Source organism: Ranitomeya variabilis, chromosome 6 (genome assembly GCF_051348905.1).
Source record: "Ranitomeya variabilis isolate aRanVar5 chromosome 6, aRanVar5.hap1, whole genome shotgun sequence".
Taxonomy (NCBI): Eukaryota; Metazoa; Chordata; class Amphibia; order Anura; family Dendrobatidae; genus Ranitomeya; species Ranitomeya variabilis.
Window position 1 is genome coordinate 41,028,620 of NC_135237.1, and position 14,811 is coordinate 41,043,430.

The 14,811-nt window shown below is 39.4% G+C and overlaps 1 protein-coding gene across 1 annotated transcript in view; it reads left to right on the forward strand.

Annotated features, from left to right (window-relative positions):
- The first annotated feature begins 306 nt into the window (after positions 1-306).
- LOC143781624 (macrophage mannose receptor 1-like) overlaps positions 307-14,811 on the forward strand; it is a 91,402-nt gene continuing 76,897 nt past the window's right edge. The window contains exons 1-3 of the mRNA XM_077268308.1: positions 307-488; positions 4,642-5,037; positions 11,571-11,744. Coding sequence (XP_077124423.1) covers positions 431-488; positions 4,642-5,037; positions 11,571-11,744 — 628 coding nt within the window. The 5' untranslated portion in view covers positions 307-430. The remainder of the gene's footprint in view (positions 489-4,641; positions 5,038-11,570; positions 11,745-14,811) is intronic.

The window sequence follows — 14,811 nt, forward strand, 5'->3', positions numbered from 1 at the left end:
ATACATTCTTTTGAAGGTGACAAATACTATCGATATTTCCCGACATTAACTTATGCTAACTTGCGTTCATTATATTTCCAATAAACTGTTTCACAAGAGAAATAAAAAAAAATAACTTCCAAGAAATCACAAGATAATCTCATCCAAAGGAAGGTGTCACTATTGTCTACGAACTAACCTCTTACGTGAAGTCGTGGTCATTACAAATTTAGCTTATGAAAGCAAAGTTAGGACTGGGAGTTCCTGTTTGCTTTAAAGCTCCATGTGACAGGATATTTCTTTATCATTTAGAGGCTACAACTTTCCCTGGATGTCGCAGTCTTCTTCCTAAAGTGTAGGGAAGGTTTTCCTGCTCAAACTCTTTTAGTTTGAACTTCTACAACGTATTCTTTCCAAATCAAGGACTGGAACAAATAATGAGATATTTACCATGACTGCCTCAATACTACTCATATTTCTATACCTAATTTGGCCATCCCATCAGATGGGTGAGTTGATTTCTAATTGTTTTACCTGCCGCGCTGAGTTATAGTAGTTGTTAGAGATATTATATCGTATAGTGTCCTAGCTACATAATCCAAAAGTGGGATCAGACGTCTTGTGCTTTGCAGATGCTTATGTACCATGATAGGAACTGATGGACAACAATAAGAACAGATAACAACTACAGAAACAATAACTAGGGGTGCATAGTTTTCAGTTGGACCTGGGGCAGGAGGGAATGACAGTTGAAGGACCTGTTACTGGTTTTACGCTGGGAACGAGGACCTTCAGGTTACACCTCTTAGAACAGAACTTGGAAGCAGGGTCAAAACTTTATCGAAGGCCATTATCCTTGTAAATAAAAGCAATGTCCTTCACTCCTCACCTTTATTATGCAGTTCTACACAGGACTGTCTTTTATATTAAAGAGCAGCTGGGATCCTGCAAAAGTTTTGGGGTTTGAATGCTACCGAAATGTTGTCATAATCATAAGTTATCTCCTATCCACAGGCTGAAGGATAACTTGCTAATTTCTGGGATCCAACTGTCAAGAATGGGTCTCTAGAACTCCAAGAACGGAGCTCTAAAAAAACCTGCCTTCAATGGAGCTGAGATCCGCATGCTCAACATACTTTCCATTCATTGTCAATGGGACAGAATGCTATATTCAGCTTTTCCTGGCAGTCTCATAGACAATGAATGGAGTCAAGGCTGAGCATGCTCAACTGCGATCCATTTAAGACAGGGCTTTGTAGAGCCAGATTTTCCGATTTGGGGAATCCAATTCTCAGGATCAATAGGGTTTCAGCTGTAAGACCCCATGATCAGTAAGTTGTCCCTTAATCTTTTCTGTCCAGAGAATAATCCTTTAACTTTTGGACAGGTCCATAAAGGGGGCTCTTCTTTACAGTAACTCACTCCATTAACTTTTTTTTTAACTATGGTATAAATAATTAGACATTAAAAGAATGTATCGGACCTGTTAATCTTAAACTAATCTTTGACTCCATAAGATTCATAATAAAAGTCATGAGATTTGATTGAGGCAAAAAAATTATAGAGGGGTCACTTGTGTGGCCCATTTAGTTAGTTGCCTCATCACAGACATTTATAGCGTATCCAAAGAATAGGCTGAAAATATTTGAAAGAGGCCGGTCTTATCTTTGACACCCACAACTATCTCCAGTCCTCAATTCCCTGGTCTGTGACTGGTGCCGTGGTCCCTGTGACTGTTATGGTGGCCACACATTTGTGTCTCTCTCCATTCACTTCTACGGGAGTTCTAAAAAGAACAGTGCAATTTCACTTGCCCGATCTTGGATTTTGACAAGCCTCATTGAGCTGAAGAAATTGTAGAAATTTCTCCAGCAAATCGTTTAAATGTACTGAACTCTAAGTTCTGAGAGGCTCAGGTCTGAAGATGGATCCCAAGTAATTCCTCGTTGGAACAGAGTTGTGGCTGAGCAAGTGTGTCATTACTAAATTCATTGTCTATGGGACTGCCAACTGTACTTGGTTATCTCCAGCCATCCCATGACCAACAAAGGGCATTTCGGAGTCCCATTTTCAGGATCAGTGGGATTCCCAGTAGTCAGACCATCAGTGATCAGCACATTAACCTATCATATGGATAAGTGATAACTTGACCAGTTGAGAATAGTTCATCTGTTTAGAAGTTTCAAATATCCTATCATGCCATGCGCTCTCACTCACAATTCTGTATACTGCCATTTATAAAATATGGGATTATATGTTAGCTATTTGTGGGCCTTAAGCCTAGATCCATACAGTATGTGTGTGACCTGTATGTAGCCTAGTTATAAGGTTCATTCACACGACTGTATTTTCGGCCCAAGTGCTGACCATGAAAAAAAGCAGACCAGTGTAATTCAATGTGTCAGTGCAGATGAGCGATTTTTTTACGCTGAATGAATCTACGCAAGAAAAAAAATCGCAGCATGCGCCAGATTCCTCTGTAAACTGGATAAGACTCACCCATTTAAGTCTATAGGTGAGTGAAAAAAATACTGACTCAGTAAAACATCCAATTTTTTCGGATGTGTTGTAAAACTGTAAATAGTCCTGTAAATGATTTATAGCTGCCGAGTAAAAAAAAAAAAACGGATTGTACATGGATGACAAATGAGAAAAAAATTGTCCCACCTTTGTGGATGAAACTCTGAATGATTTTTTGAACCTACTCATCAAAACTTTTTATCATAGTATTCAAACAATGGCGAAAATTTTATGCTAAAAAATCCAAAGTGTTCAGGGAATTATATTTTTTCCGGTTTATTATAAATATTATATTTGTAAGATTTGGAGTACAGAGTCCGCTTCTCTAGGCAAGTTTGCAAATGAATGAGGTGAGAAAACAACATTCCGAAGATGTTACAAGAGGATATTTGAATCTTTGGCTCATTCATTTATAAGCTTGTGTGATGAAGGAGCCACTGTGCTTTAAAAAAAACCCCAAAAAGTAAACAATTAATAATTCAAAAAAATTACAGCTCTGGCAAAAATTAAGAGACCACTGCAAAATGTTCAGTTTGTCTGATTTTTCTCTTTATAGGTATATTTTTCAGTAAAATGTAAATTGTTCATTTATTCTATAAACTAATGACAACATGTCTCCGAATTTCGAAGCAATATATTTTTATTTTTTTTCTGAAAAGGAGAAGTGGTCAACATTACAAAAAACAAACAAACAGTGCTTTCAGACCTCAAATAATGCAAAGAAAACAAGTTCATAATCATTTAGAAACAACAATACTAATGTTTTAACTCAGGAAGAGTTCAGGAATCAATATTTTGTGGAATAACCATGATTGTTAATCCCAGCTTTCATGCGTATTGGCATGCTTTCCACAAGTCTTTCACACTGCTTCTGGGCAAAAATGTAAGCAGTTCTTCTTTGTGTGAAGGCTTGTGACTATCCATCTTCCTCTTGATTACATTCCAGAGGTTTTCTATGGGGTTCAGGTCTGGAGATTGGGCTGCCCATGACAGGGTTTTGATGTGGTGGTCTCTTAATTTTTACCAGAGCTGTATGTGGTTTGTCTATAGCACAAATTTAATAAAATTAGTTTTAATCACCAAAAATGCTTACAAAATGCTGTGAAAAATGCCGCAAAATTTGAGAACCGCATAATTAGATCTGCAGCATGTCTATTCTTGCAACTTTTTTTTCAAAAAACGCTGCAAAAAAACACAATAGCATTTTTCAGAAGCATTTTTGTTTTCATTTTTTCATTGCTTTCTATGGGTGAAAAAACCACGGCACAAATGCTGCAAGAATTGATATGCTCCAAATCTCAAACTCATTTAGAAAAAATACAAACGAGTGTGTGCCTGAGATTTCTGACATCCTACGGCTTTTGCTGATACTGTAAAAAGTAGCGTTTAATTTGCATGAAAAAGCAGCAGAAAAATGAGTGAACATAGCCTACTTCTACCTAATCGATTTGGTTCAAATTAAATTTTTCAACCGATTCGAACTAATCAAAACTAAACCGGTTTTCAGGACATTTCCTGGCAACGTATATTTAGGGATAGGACAGAAAACTGAACTTTGAAAACGTTTATTTATTCCAGTCATAGACCTGCTTGGCAGTGTAATCTTCTGAGTCCCTTGTAAATTTCTTCTTTTTTATGTCCATCATGTTTTTCTCTAATTTTGCAAGGTTAGATTTTAATTTACCATTCAAGGTTTTAAAATCTTTCGAATGTGTATATTGCTCCAACGACTTTTCTAAATCTTTAATTTCTTCCTTTATTGAATTCACCCTCTTCATATTTAATAATTAGTTGCATCAGTTTCGGAGAACATTCTATTTGGAATTCCTCGTTATAAATAGTCGTAGCAATTTTTTTAATACTTAACCCTCTTGGATTGTATCTGTTTCCTATTGTCTCTGACCGACGGCTCAGCCTTTTACGTGCGGGTATGGATATGGAAAAGCCCGACAGGTGAGCTGACTACCTTACCTTTTCTGGAACTTTTGCCATGGTGTAGAAAAGCGTAGCTACAGCTCTAGGTTCATTTATCATATATAACATTGAAAATAATTCATCTAATTCTTCTATATTCGTTTCCCTCATAATAAATTAAACTATTAAAGTTTTCAAATTAATTGATTAAAATATCTTATTTTTCAGAATCGGACACATTTTTAATCTACAATGAAAACCACAAGAAATGTCTAGAAGCTAAAAATTCCGTTATTGTAGCCAATCAGTGTAATGAAAACTCAAATACCCAGAAGTTTCGATGGATTTCTAAAAACCAGCTCATAAATGTGGGGACATCTCAATGTCTGGCTGTATCATCTATAGCAGAATTCTCAGCGGTGACGCTATATACATGTGATGGCAACAGTGACCTCCAAAAATGGGATTGTAAAAATGAAACATTGTTTGGAATTTTGGGATCTAATCTTCACCTGAACTATGGGAACAAAAAAGAAGACATCTTACTCTACAAAGGCGTAGGACTCTGGAGCAGGTGGAAAATCTACTCAACACCAGATGATTTATGTATTAGGGCTTATGAAGGTAAGAAGCACATATCTCTGGTTTAGTGGTGTACCATAGCTTACGGTACTTATGTTAGGGCTAGTCGTAAATATTCCAACAAGTCCAAATTACTTACAATATTTCCAATATTAGATCTTCAACTATTGCAAAACTATTTCAGGAGCGAGAATTATGCAATTTGTTTTATTTCCAATGTCAAATCCTTTTGTTCTCTAGGTGATAAACCGCTCCCAGACGAGTCTAATGTAAAGACATCGCTGTAATGGTGCTGTAATACAGATTCAATTGATACCTTTGGGGAAAAAATCCAGTTTGTTGTTCTTCTTTAATTAGCATTTGAAGTGTTACGTGCCAGGATTCTCCTGCTGCACAGGGTAGATCACAAGCCTTGCCTGCATCTGCAGTCTCCCATCCAGCTTTGGCCGCTACGGGTGCTGAGCATAGACCTCAGTCCCAGGTTCATGCTATTCGTCTGGTTTCTGCTGGCTCTTCAGCCAAGCCTATGGTAACCAGCGGTAGGCAGTGACGAGTGAATGCTCAGGAGACGAAGTCCAGAAATCTCCCTACTGAGCATGCTCGTGATGTGGCGACATCTCATTGGTGGTCGGTCGTCAGCTGCTCTGGTGGTGTGGCAGCTCCCGATTGGTCCATGGGCAATGTCCTGTCCGACTGGTCTTGAGCTTTATGTATAAAAGGCTCTGGCTGCCGTCACAATAGCAGTATTTGGTCAGTATTTTACATCAGTATTTGTAAGCCAAAATCAGGAGTGGAACAATTAGAGCAAAAGTATAATAGAAACATATGCACCACTTCTGCATTTATCACCCACTCCTGGTTGTGGCTTACAAATACTGATGGAAAATACTAACCAAATACTGCTAGTGTGACGGCAACCTCTCAGAGGTGCATGCCGGTGTGCTAGTATCAACCTATTTTCATGTGAGAATGAGACATTGCAACAGTGTTATCTTTGTCAGCATGTGCTCAGGGTTGGCAGTAAGCCGTTAGAATTCCGGCACCTCCGGAGAGGAGTTTGTTTGTGTGGATTTAGTGCTGGCGTCTAGCCATTAGAATTCCGGAGAGTAGTTGGTTGAGTGCTGTTGCTGACTGTTTGACCACTGTTTGCTACTTACCCCGTTAGTGGGCTTCGATTCCCTGTGAGACTAACAGGGATTGTGTCTAGCGTCATATGTTCCTTGAAACTGAGTGCAAGTGACACAGCTCTATTGCAGAGCATCTGCTTTGTTACTGTGTGCGAGTGACACAGCTCTATTGCAGAGCATCTGCTTTGCTACTGTGTGCGCGTGACATAACTTTGTGTGCTGTTCACTGAGTGACGTGAACTCAGTGCGAGCTAGCAATCGCTCGCTGCGTTCTCCGCCATTGTTCACATTAGCTGCAGTTTTACATTACTGCACGGTGGACCCCGGGTTGCAATTGCACTTCCTTATTAAATTTATTTAGTGCAATCCGCCAACCCTAACATTAAGTTTTCTGCTAATTAGATTTTGGTGCACAGGGGCTGGATTGTACACTGGTCTTCTCCTCCATGTCTGTGATTCCCTGGTCCCTCCGTCTGCCTCCGGTCTGTGAATGAGAATGACCTACCTCCTCTGTTTGAAATCTCAGCAGCTAATCACAGACCGGAGGCAGGCAGAGGGGTCGGGGAATCGGAGACAGGGAGGATACCAGTGTACAGTCCGGCCCCTGTGCACCGAAATCTAATTAGCAGAAAACTTCAAAGGCTAATTAAAAAAAAAACAAAGAAGTGCATTTCTTCAATGCAATCTGTATTATAGCACCATTACAGCCATGTCTTTACTTTGCATTACAAAGTTGTGCTGACAGGTTCTCTTTAAAGAAGCACTCCCATCTTTATTTTTTTACTAAATGTGTGTATATGTGCATGTCAGGCCTCCTTCTCATATTTTCCTGAAGCAGATTCTCGTGGGAAAACTCAGCGGTTTCAACGGTGTCTCACTCCCCCTTTCACACGTCTGAATTTTAGGTCCGTATGTGGTTAGTTTTTTAAGGAAAACAAATAACGGACACACGAACATCCATTGTATTCATTGGTAGTGCGCATATGTCAGGTTTTTCACACGGACTGTGTGTCTGTGTGCAAAACCCACAGACATGTCAGTTTTTTATGTGCACCATGGGCAAAATGCGTGCCGCACATGTGAACTCTGATGATGCACGGATTAGATCTGTGTGTCATCAGTGTGACATGCACTGGCGCTTGGGAAAAAGCCATACAATTTGTGCTGTTTGCAAGTGCCAGCTGCAAGGACAGCTCTGATCATTGTGGCCTGGTCTCCCTGAGATCAGCGCGCCCAGGCAACAATGAAGGGAGTTGTGTTCAGCATCCACTGTATATATCGTGTGTAAAATAAAAAAATAATTTAAAATAATTGTGGTGCTCTTGCAAAATTTTGATAACCAGCAGAGGGAAAGCCCACTGCTGGGGGCTGATGTTACTAATCTGGGAAAAGGGACAATATCCCAAAAGGTTCCCAGGCTATTAATAACAGGTCACAGCTGTTTGCTTAGACTTTACTGGATAGTTTTCCGGGGACCCCAGAAAAAAAAGATGTAGGATCCCCCTATAAATTCCAAGCAGCAAAGGCTAAACAGTCAGCTGTGGGTTGATATTAATAGCCTGGGAAAGAGCCAGGGATATTGTCCCCCCTCCCAGACTACCAACATCAGCCCTCAACTGCCCCAGAAATGGTTGCATCCATAAGATGTGCCAAATCTGTCATTTAGCCTCGCTCTTCCCACTTGCCCTGGTGCAGTGGCAAGTGCGGTTATAGCGTTGGGGTTGATGTCAGCTTTGCATTGTCAGTTGACATCAAGCACAGAGGTTAGTAATGGAGAGGCATCTATAAGACACCCCAATTACTAACCCCACAGTCATATTGTAAAAAAGACACAGCAAGAATAAAGTCCTTTAATTGAAATAAATACACCCCAACCTCATTTTCCCATTTAGTACTATAAAAAGGAAAATAATAAACATATTCCTCACCTGTCCAATAGCAATCCTTTTGTCCCAAAAAGAAGTCCATTTCTGCAACACCTGGATTGCATGGCTGAGCAGAGGCATGATGTGAGTGCTCAGCCATGAAACCAGGATACACTGAGCTGAGCTTGGGGCAAAGCTTCAGCTACGAGTGGTAACGTAATAGAGGTTACCGCTGGTCACTGACAGCTGTTCCCAGTTCAGTGTGAGCCAGCAGATGAACTGCTGTAACTTACATGACATCACCGCTAGTAGCACTGTGAGAAAATGCAGTTCATCGGGCAGTTCACAATGAGCTGCACATGATAACTGCAGCTTTAGTTGACCTGTGGTAAGGTAACCCCAATAATATCACTGCAGGTCACTGAACCTGCTCTCTGACATATCTCCTGGATGTCAGGCTGAATGGTGACATCATGCCACTGCTCAGTCTGGCATCCAGATGGAGCAGAGATGGATTATATTGTGGGACAAAAGGATTATTGTCGGACAGGTGAGGAATACAGTGTATTTTTATTTTTAATTTATACAGTAATAAATGGGACAAAGAGTGTAGGGAGTGTTTATGCCAAATAAAGGATTTTATTCTTGCTGTGTTTTTATTTAAATCTTACTATGGGGTTAGTAATGGGGTGTCTTATAGACGCCTTCCATTACTAACCCCTGGGCTTGATGTCAGCTGACATTACAAAGCTGACATCAACCCCAACTCTATTACCCCACTTGCCACTGCCACAGGGCAAGTGAGAAGAGCACTTACCCTTTAAAATACAAAGAGTAAAATACATACGAAATCCACTGTAACATTTCCAAAAAATTAACAAGTATTATAGTAAGAGCTATGCTACATCTGGATGTACCCTCAGGGTGCCATTAGGATTTCCTCTATATAGGAGATTCAGTGGTGTAAGACTGGTGTGCCAAGGAACCACCAGTAACATCAACTCTGGTGTTGCAATGTTTTGCTACGTGCAAATATTATACAGGTGCATCTTGCAAAATTAGAATATCATCAAAAAGTTAATTTATTTCAGTTCTTCAATACAAAAAGTGAAACTCATATATTATATAGCGTTATTACAAACAGAGTGAACTATTTATTTCTTTTAATGTTCATGATTATGGCTTACAGCTAATGAAATCCCAAAAGTCATTATCTCAAGTAATTAGAATACTTTATAACACCAGCTTAAAAAATGATTTAAAAATCCAAAATGTTGGCGTACTGAAACGTATGATCAGTAAATGCACTCAGTACTTGGTCGGGGCTCCTTTGGCATCAATTACTGCAACAATGCGGCGTGGCATGGAGGCGATCAGCCTGTGGCACTGCTGAGGTGTTATGGAAGCCCAGGTTGCTTTGATAGCAGCATTCAGTTCGACTGCATTGTGGGGGTCTGGTGTCTCACGTCTTCCTCTTTACAATACCTTATGGGGTTAAGGTCAGGCGAGTTTGCTAGCCAATCTAGCCCAGTGATAGTGTTGTTATTAAACCAGGTATTGGTACTTTTGGCAGTGTGGACAAGTGCCAAGTCCTGCTGGAGAATGAAATTTCCATCTCCAAAAAGATTGTCGGCAGAGGGAAGCATGAATTGCTCTAAGATTTCCTGGTAGACGGCTGCGCTTACTTTGATCTTCATAAAACACAGTGGACCTACACCAGCAGATGACATGGCTCCCCAAACCATCAATGATTGTGGAAACTTCACACTAGACCTTAAGCAGCTTGGATTGTGGCCTCTCCACTCTTCCTCCAGACTCTGGGACCTTGATTTACAAATGAAATGCAAAATAAACTTTCCTTGTGGAGTGTGTCAATGACTGTCTTCTGGACATCTGTCAAGTCAGCAGTCTTCCCCATGATTGTGAAGCCTACTTAAACAGACTAAGGGTCCTTTTTAAATGTTTAGAAAGCCTTTGTAGGCTTTTTCTGTTAATTTTTCTAATTTATTGAAATAATGAATTTTGGGTTTCCATTGACTGTAAGCCATAATCATCAACATTAACAGAAATAAACACTTCAAATTGATCGCTCTGTTTGTAATGTCGCCATATAATATGAGTTTCAATTTTTGTATTGATGATATTCAAATTTTATGAGAAGCATCTGTATATAGACATAATATATAAGAAAAAAAAAATATATATACATATATACAAAAGTAAAGAATTATATAGCATTTTCAAAAAGGTAGAAAATAGTTAAGCTGATCATATATTAAAAGGGTATTCTACTTTAAAAAAGTAGACCCCAAAACAATGTAATATTTGTATCATTCTCACCCTCCCTGGGTCTAGCGCTAACTCTCTACGTCACATTGATAGTCATTCTACCGATGTAGACGGCACAAGCCACTGAGCTCAATGATTGGCTGCAGTGGTAATGTGAGCTGTCGATGTGATGTCACTGCTGTTGCTAAAATACTGTGATAATAGGAGGCTGCGCAGCACTTCTCTGGGGTGGGTGCTCAGCTCAAGTAGGATTCCACTCTGAATATAATGAAATTTATGAGCTTGGCAATCTAGGGGTTGATGTGAAAACTGTATCAAGTTTATTTAATTACACACAAGCAATCTACTGTATATATTGCCACGTTTCGGCCAGTTATTTGGCCTTCATCAGCACATTGCAACACGGTGTAACAAAAAAGAAACATAAGATTCAAATGCTTGCAACACTTAGGGAAGGAGTGGAGAACCCCAGATCCACGGGCCGTTTATGGCCTTTGATGACCTTTTATCTGGGTAGATTCCCGGTGGGGGGGTATTTTGATGGCCACCAGCCTATTAATTTCTTCTTGCTCTGTGTTCACTACTGAACGCTGAGTCGCGTACAATGAATGATTACGTCTTGACACCAGTGTTAGCATCAGGACGTATTTTGTGGGCGGACTTAAAACATAATTTGTATGGCTCCTGAAGTATGATATAAGTATACAAATGGCCCTTGGTAGAAAAAGATTCCCCAACTCTGGCTTAGGGGATAAGCATCAGCTAAGAGCATAACCTTTTGTTACAGTGTGTCTCAACCTGTTCTGATGAAGGCCCAAATGACTGGCTGAAACATCACCATATATAGATTAGATTTAATGAGTAATTAAATAAACTTTATACATTTTTCACATCAACCCCTGGAGAGCCAAGTTTGTAACTTCCGCTAAAATACTGAGCCTGCAGCAATATCACTGGACTCAAGAAGGACGAGTCCTTGCTCTGTTTCTTATGCTACTTATATAAAAGGGTTTGGTGTCTACTTTTCTTAAAGTGGAAAACCCCTTTGCAACATGGATAACTATTTACTATATTTTCTCTATTCTGATTTAATTATTTGATTTTTTTTTCCTATCTACAATTTACTATATATTATGCCTATATACAGTATCATAGACCATAAAGCATCTATCATTTATTGTACATCATTATTTTTTATATATTAAATACATATCTGTAATTTTATCTTTAGTGTTCTATATTCTTTTATATTTACATATTACATAATAAATATATGACATTTTCTCTTCCACAGACAAATACACTTTGAAAGGGAATGCGAATGGCCAGCCCTGTGTTTTCCCGTTCAAGTATGATAACAAATGGTATCCAGACTGCACAACCGCCGGACGATCGGATGGAAGGAATTGGTGCTCGACAACAGCAGAATATGAAAAGGAGAAACTGTATGGATTCTGCCCATCTACATGTAAGTGACACTGATGCCTTGACGCTTTTAATTTTGTGGTTCTTTGTTTCACGAATAAATACATACAGAAAACCTACCAAAAATAATACTTAGCCCAATATGGAATATAAATGTTTTTTATTCGTTAAAGAACACAAAAAGGTTAAAAAGCGAAAGAAACATATGTGGAGCAACAACCCAGCAGGAAAGAGCAGGGATTGATAGTTGTATGTATGTATATATATATATATATATATATATATATATATATATATATATATATATAATGTATTTTAATGTGATATACAGTATCTACATATATATATATATATATATATATATATATATATATATATATATATATATATATATACAGTACAGAGCAAAAGTTTGGACACACCTCATTTAAAGATTTTTCTGTATTTTCATTACTATGAAAATTGTACATTCACACTGAAGGCATCAGAACTATGACTTAACACATGTGGAATTATATACTTAACAAAAAAGTGCCTCACTGATTGGTGGCGTATGCAGTCTGTCTCACAGGAGGGCGGATCCATTGGCAGCCACATCAGCTGAATGGAAGTGCAGAGCACGAGCGCAAACATCCAGCCGCGTGACGCATGTAGAGGGACAGCGCATGCGAGCCAGCAGTGAGCGAGGGTAAATAATGATGGCCAAGGGAAAAGGACAAACAGAAAAGGAGGGAATGAGGTGTAATGGGAGATTTGTTTATAATGTAAAAAGGAGGCGATAAAGGAATAAAGGAAAGTGATGCTGTCCCTCGATGTGCGTCACCATCTCCTGCTGTGTCACACTCCGGAGGCATCGCAGATCATGTGATCCACCCCATATTTACGTAAACAAGTACTCTTTTATACACCTTATTAGTGATGAGCGCGTATGCTTGTTAATTGAAATTCTCCGAGCATGCTTGGGTGTTTTCCAAGTAGTTCAGCATACTCGGAGATTTATTTTGTCGCCGCAGCTGCATGATTTGCGGCTGCTAGACAGATTGAATACATGTGGGGATTGCCTGTTTGTTAGGGAATCCCCACATGTATTCAGGCTGTCTAGGAGCTGCAAATCATGCAGCTGCGTCGACATAAACTAAATCTCTGATCACGCTGAAATACTCGGAGACCACCCGAGCATGCTCGGTACTCAAGTAACAAGCATACTCGCCGATCACTACACCTTATGTGATAATGAATGGGACGGGTGAAGAAAACTTGGACGCCTGCACAATGGGCAAGTACATGCAGGTGGAGAATTGGATAACATATTGGAAAATGCTAAATATCTTGGCTTACAGCCTTAACAACAGTTTTGCAACGTCACACGTCAGTGGTATTTTACTCAAGAAAAGTAACACTTTGAATATTTTTCTCTTTTCTTTTTTGTCTGAGGAGCGCGTCAGCACTTGCCTTGTGATACGTTTGTTATTTTAGGCTCGGACAATGCTCATTACCGGCATAACATTAAACATCTGCTCCGGTCACCCACCTCGAGTAATGTATCTGTCAACAAGAGATCCAGACCACCGTGTTTCCATTTTTCCTACATATCAGCAAGTTTCCGCCTCTAATGATGTTTTTTTTTTTAAAGATCCCATTATTCTGAAGATCATTTACTCTAGTTTACTATATCATTTTTATTTATTCTTTGTTTATTTTTATCTTTTTCTAGTCATTGCCAAATATTGCATAGGAGAAAACAGGATTTTTAATGATCCGGTTGACTCTATATGGTACAGAGCCTTAGGATACGTTTTCGTACGATTGCAGCACGGCTTGTTCTTGGTTTTTCGGTGTGTCTTTTTTTATTTTTTTACCTATTTAATTGGGTAAGAAAACCACATGTAACATGAAGAACTGTGCTCGTAATGTAAAGTAGTTGCAGAAAAAAAATTCTAAAGACGGATTTATATATGGAAATGCAGAGTAACAAGAATCTCCCGATAAAGAAGGTCCAGACGGTTTATCACCATCTCTACCTACCTGGCACGTAAATATATGGAGCTCAGAAATGTTGTACTGTAATAATCCCATGAAACAATAGTTGGGGCTTTTATCAGGTCTGTAATGCTGACAGCAGGTACAGGGACTGATTTTCCACTGTAACTTAAAAAAATAGTTAAACTTATCCAAAGTTGTATTTTTAAAGGGAATTTGTCTATGCCGAAGATCAAGCAGTTTTCTGAATGCTGAGCTCTGTATAACCCCGCCCACACCACTGATTGGTAGCTTTCTGTGTACACTCTGCATAGGTAGTAAGCATCCAATCAGTGGGGAGGGTTAGGTTGGACTACAGAGCAGCAGGATTACTAGTTCTTTATTGACCGTTTCTTGCTGATAAAACTATGAATTTATCAAAGGTACAACAAGCTGCCCAGTAGGTGACACATCGCAGGAATCAGGGTCTTGGCCCTCATATTATGCTGCTCTCGGCTTACAGTGGGGCAAAAAAGTATTTAGTCAGTCAACAATAGTGCAAGTTCCACAACTTAAAAAGATGAGAGGCGTCTGTAATTTACATCATAGGTAGACCTCAACTATGGGAGACAAACTGAGAAAAAAAAATCCAGAAAATCACATTGTCTGTTTTTTTATCATTTTATTTGCATATTATGGTGGAAAATAAGTATTTGGTCAGAAACAAAATTTCATCTCAATACTTTGTAATATATCCTTTGTTGGCAATGACAGAGGTCAAACGTTTTCTGTAAGTCTTCACAAGGTTGCCACACACTGTTGTTGGTATGTTGGCCCATTCCTCCATGCAGATCTCCTCTAGAGCAGTGATGTTTTTGGCTTTTCGCTTGGCAACACGGACTTTCAACTCCCTCCAAAGGTTTTCTATAGGGTTGAGATCTGGAGACTGGCTAGGCCACTCCAGGACCTTGAAATGCTTCTTACAAAGCCACTCCTTCGTTGCCCTGGCGGTGTGCTTTGGATCATTGTCATGTTGAAAGACCCAGCCACGTTTCATCTTCAATGCCCTTGCTGATGGAAGGAGGTTTGCACTAAAAATCTGACGATACATGGCCCCATTCATTCTTTCATGTACCCGGATCAGTCGTCCT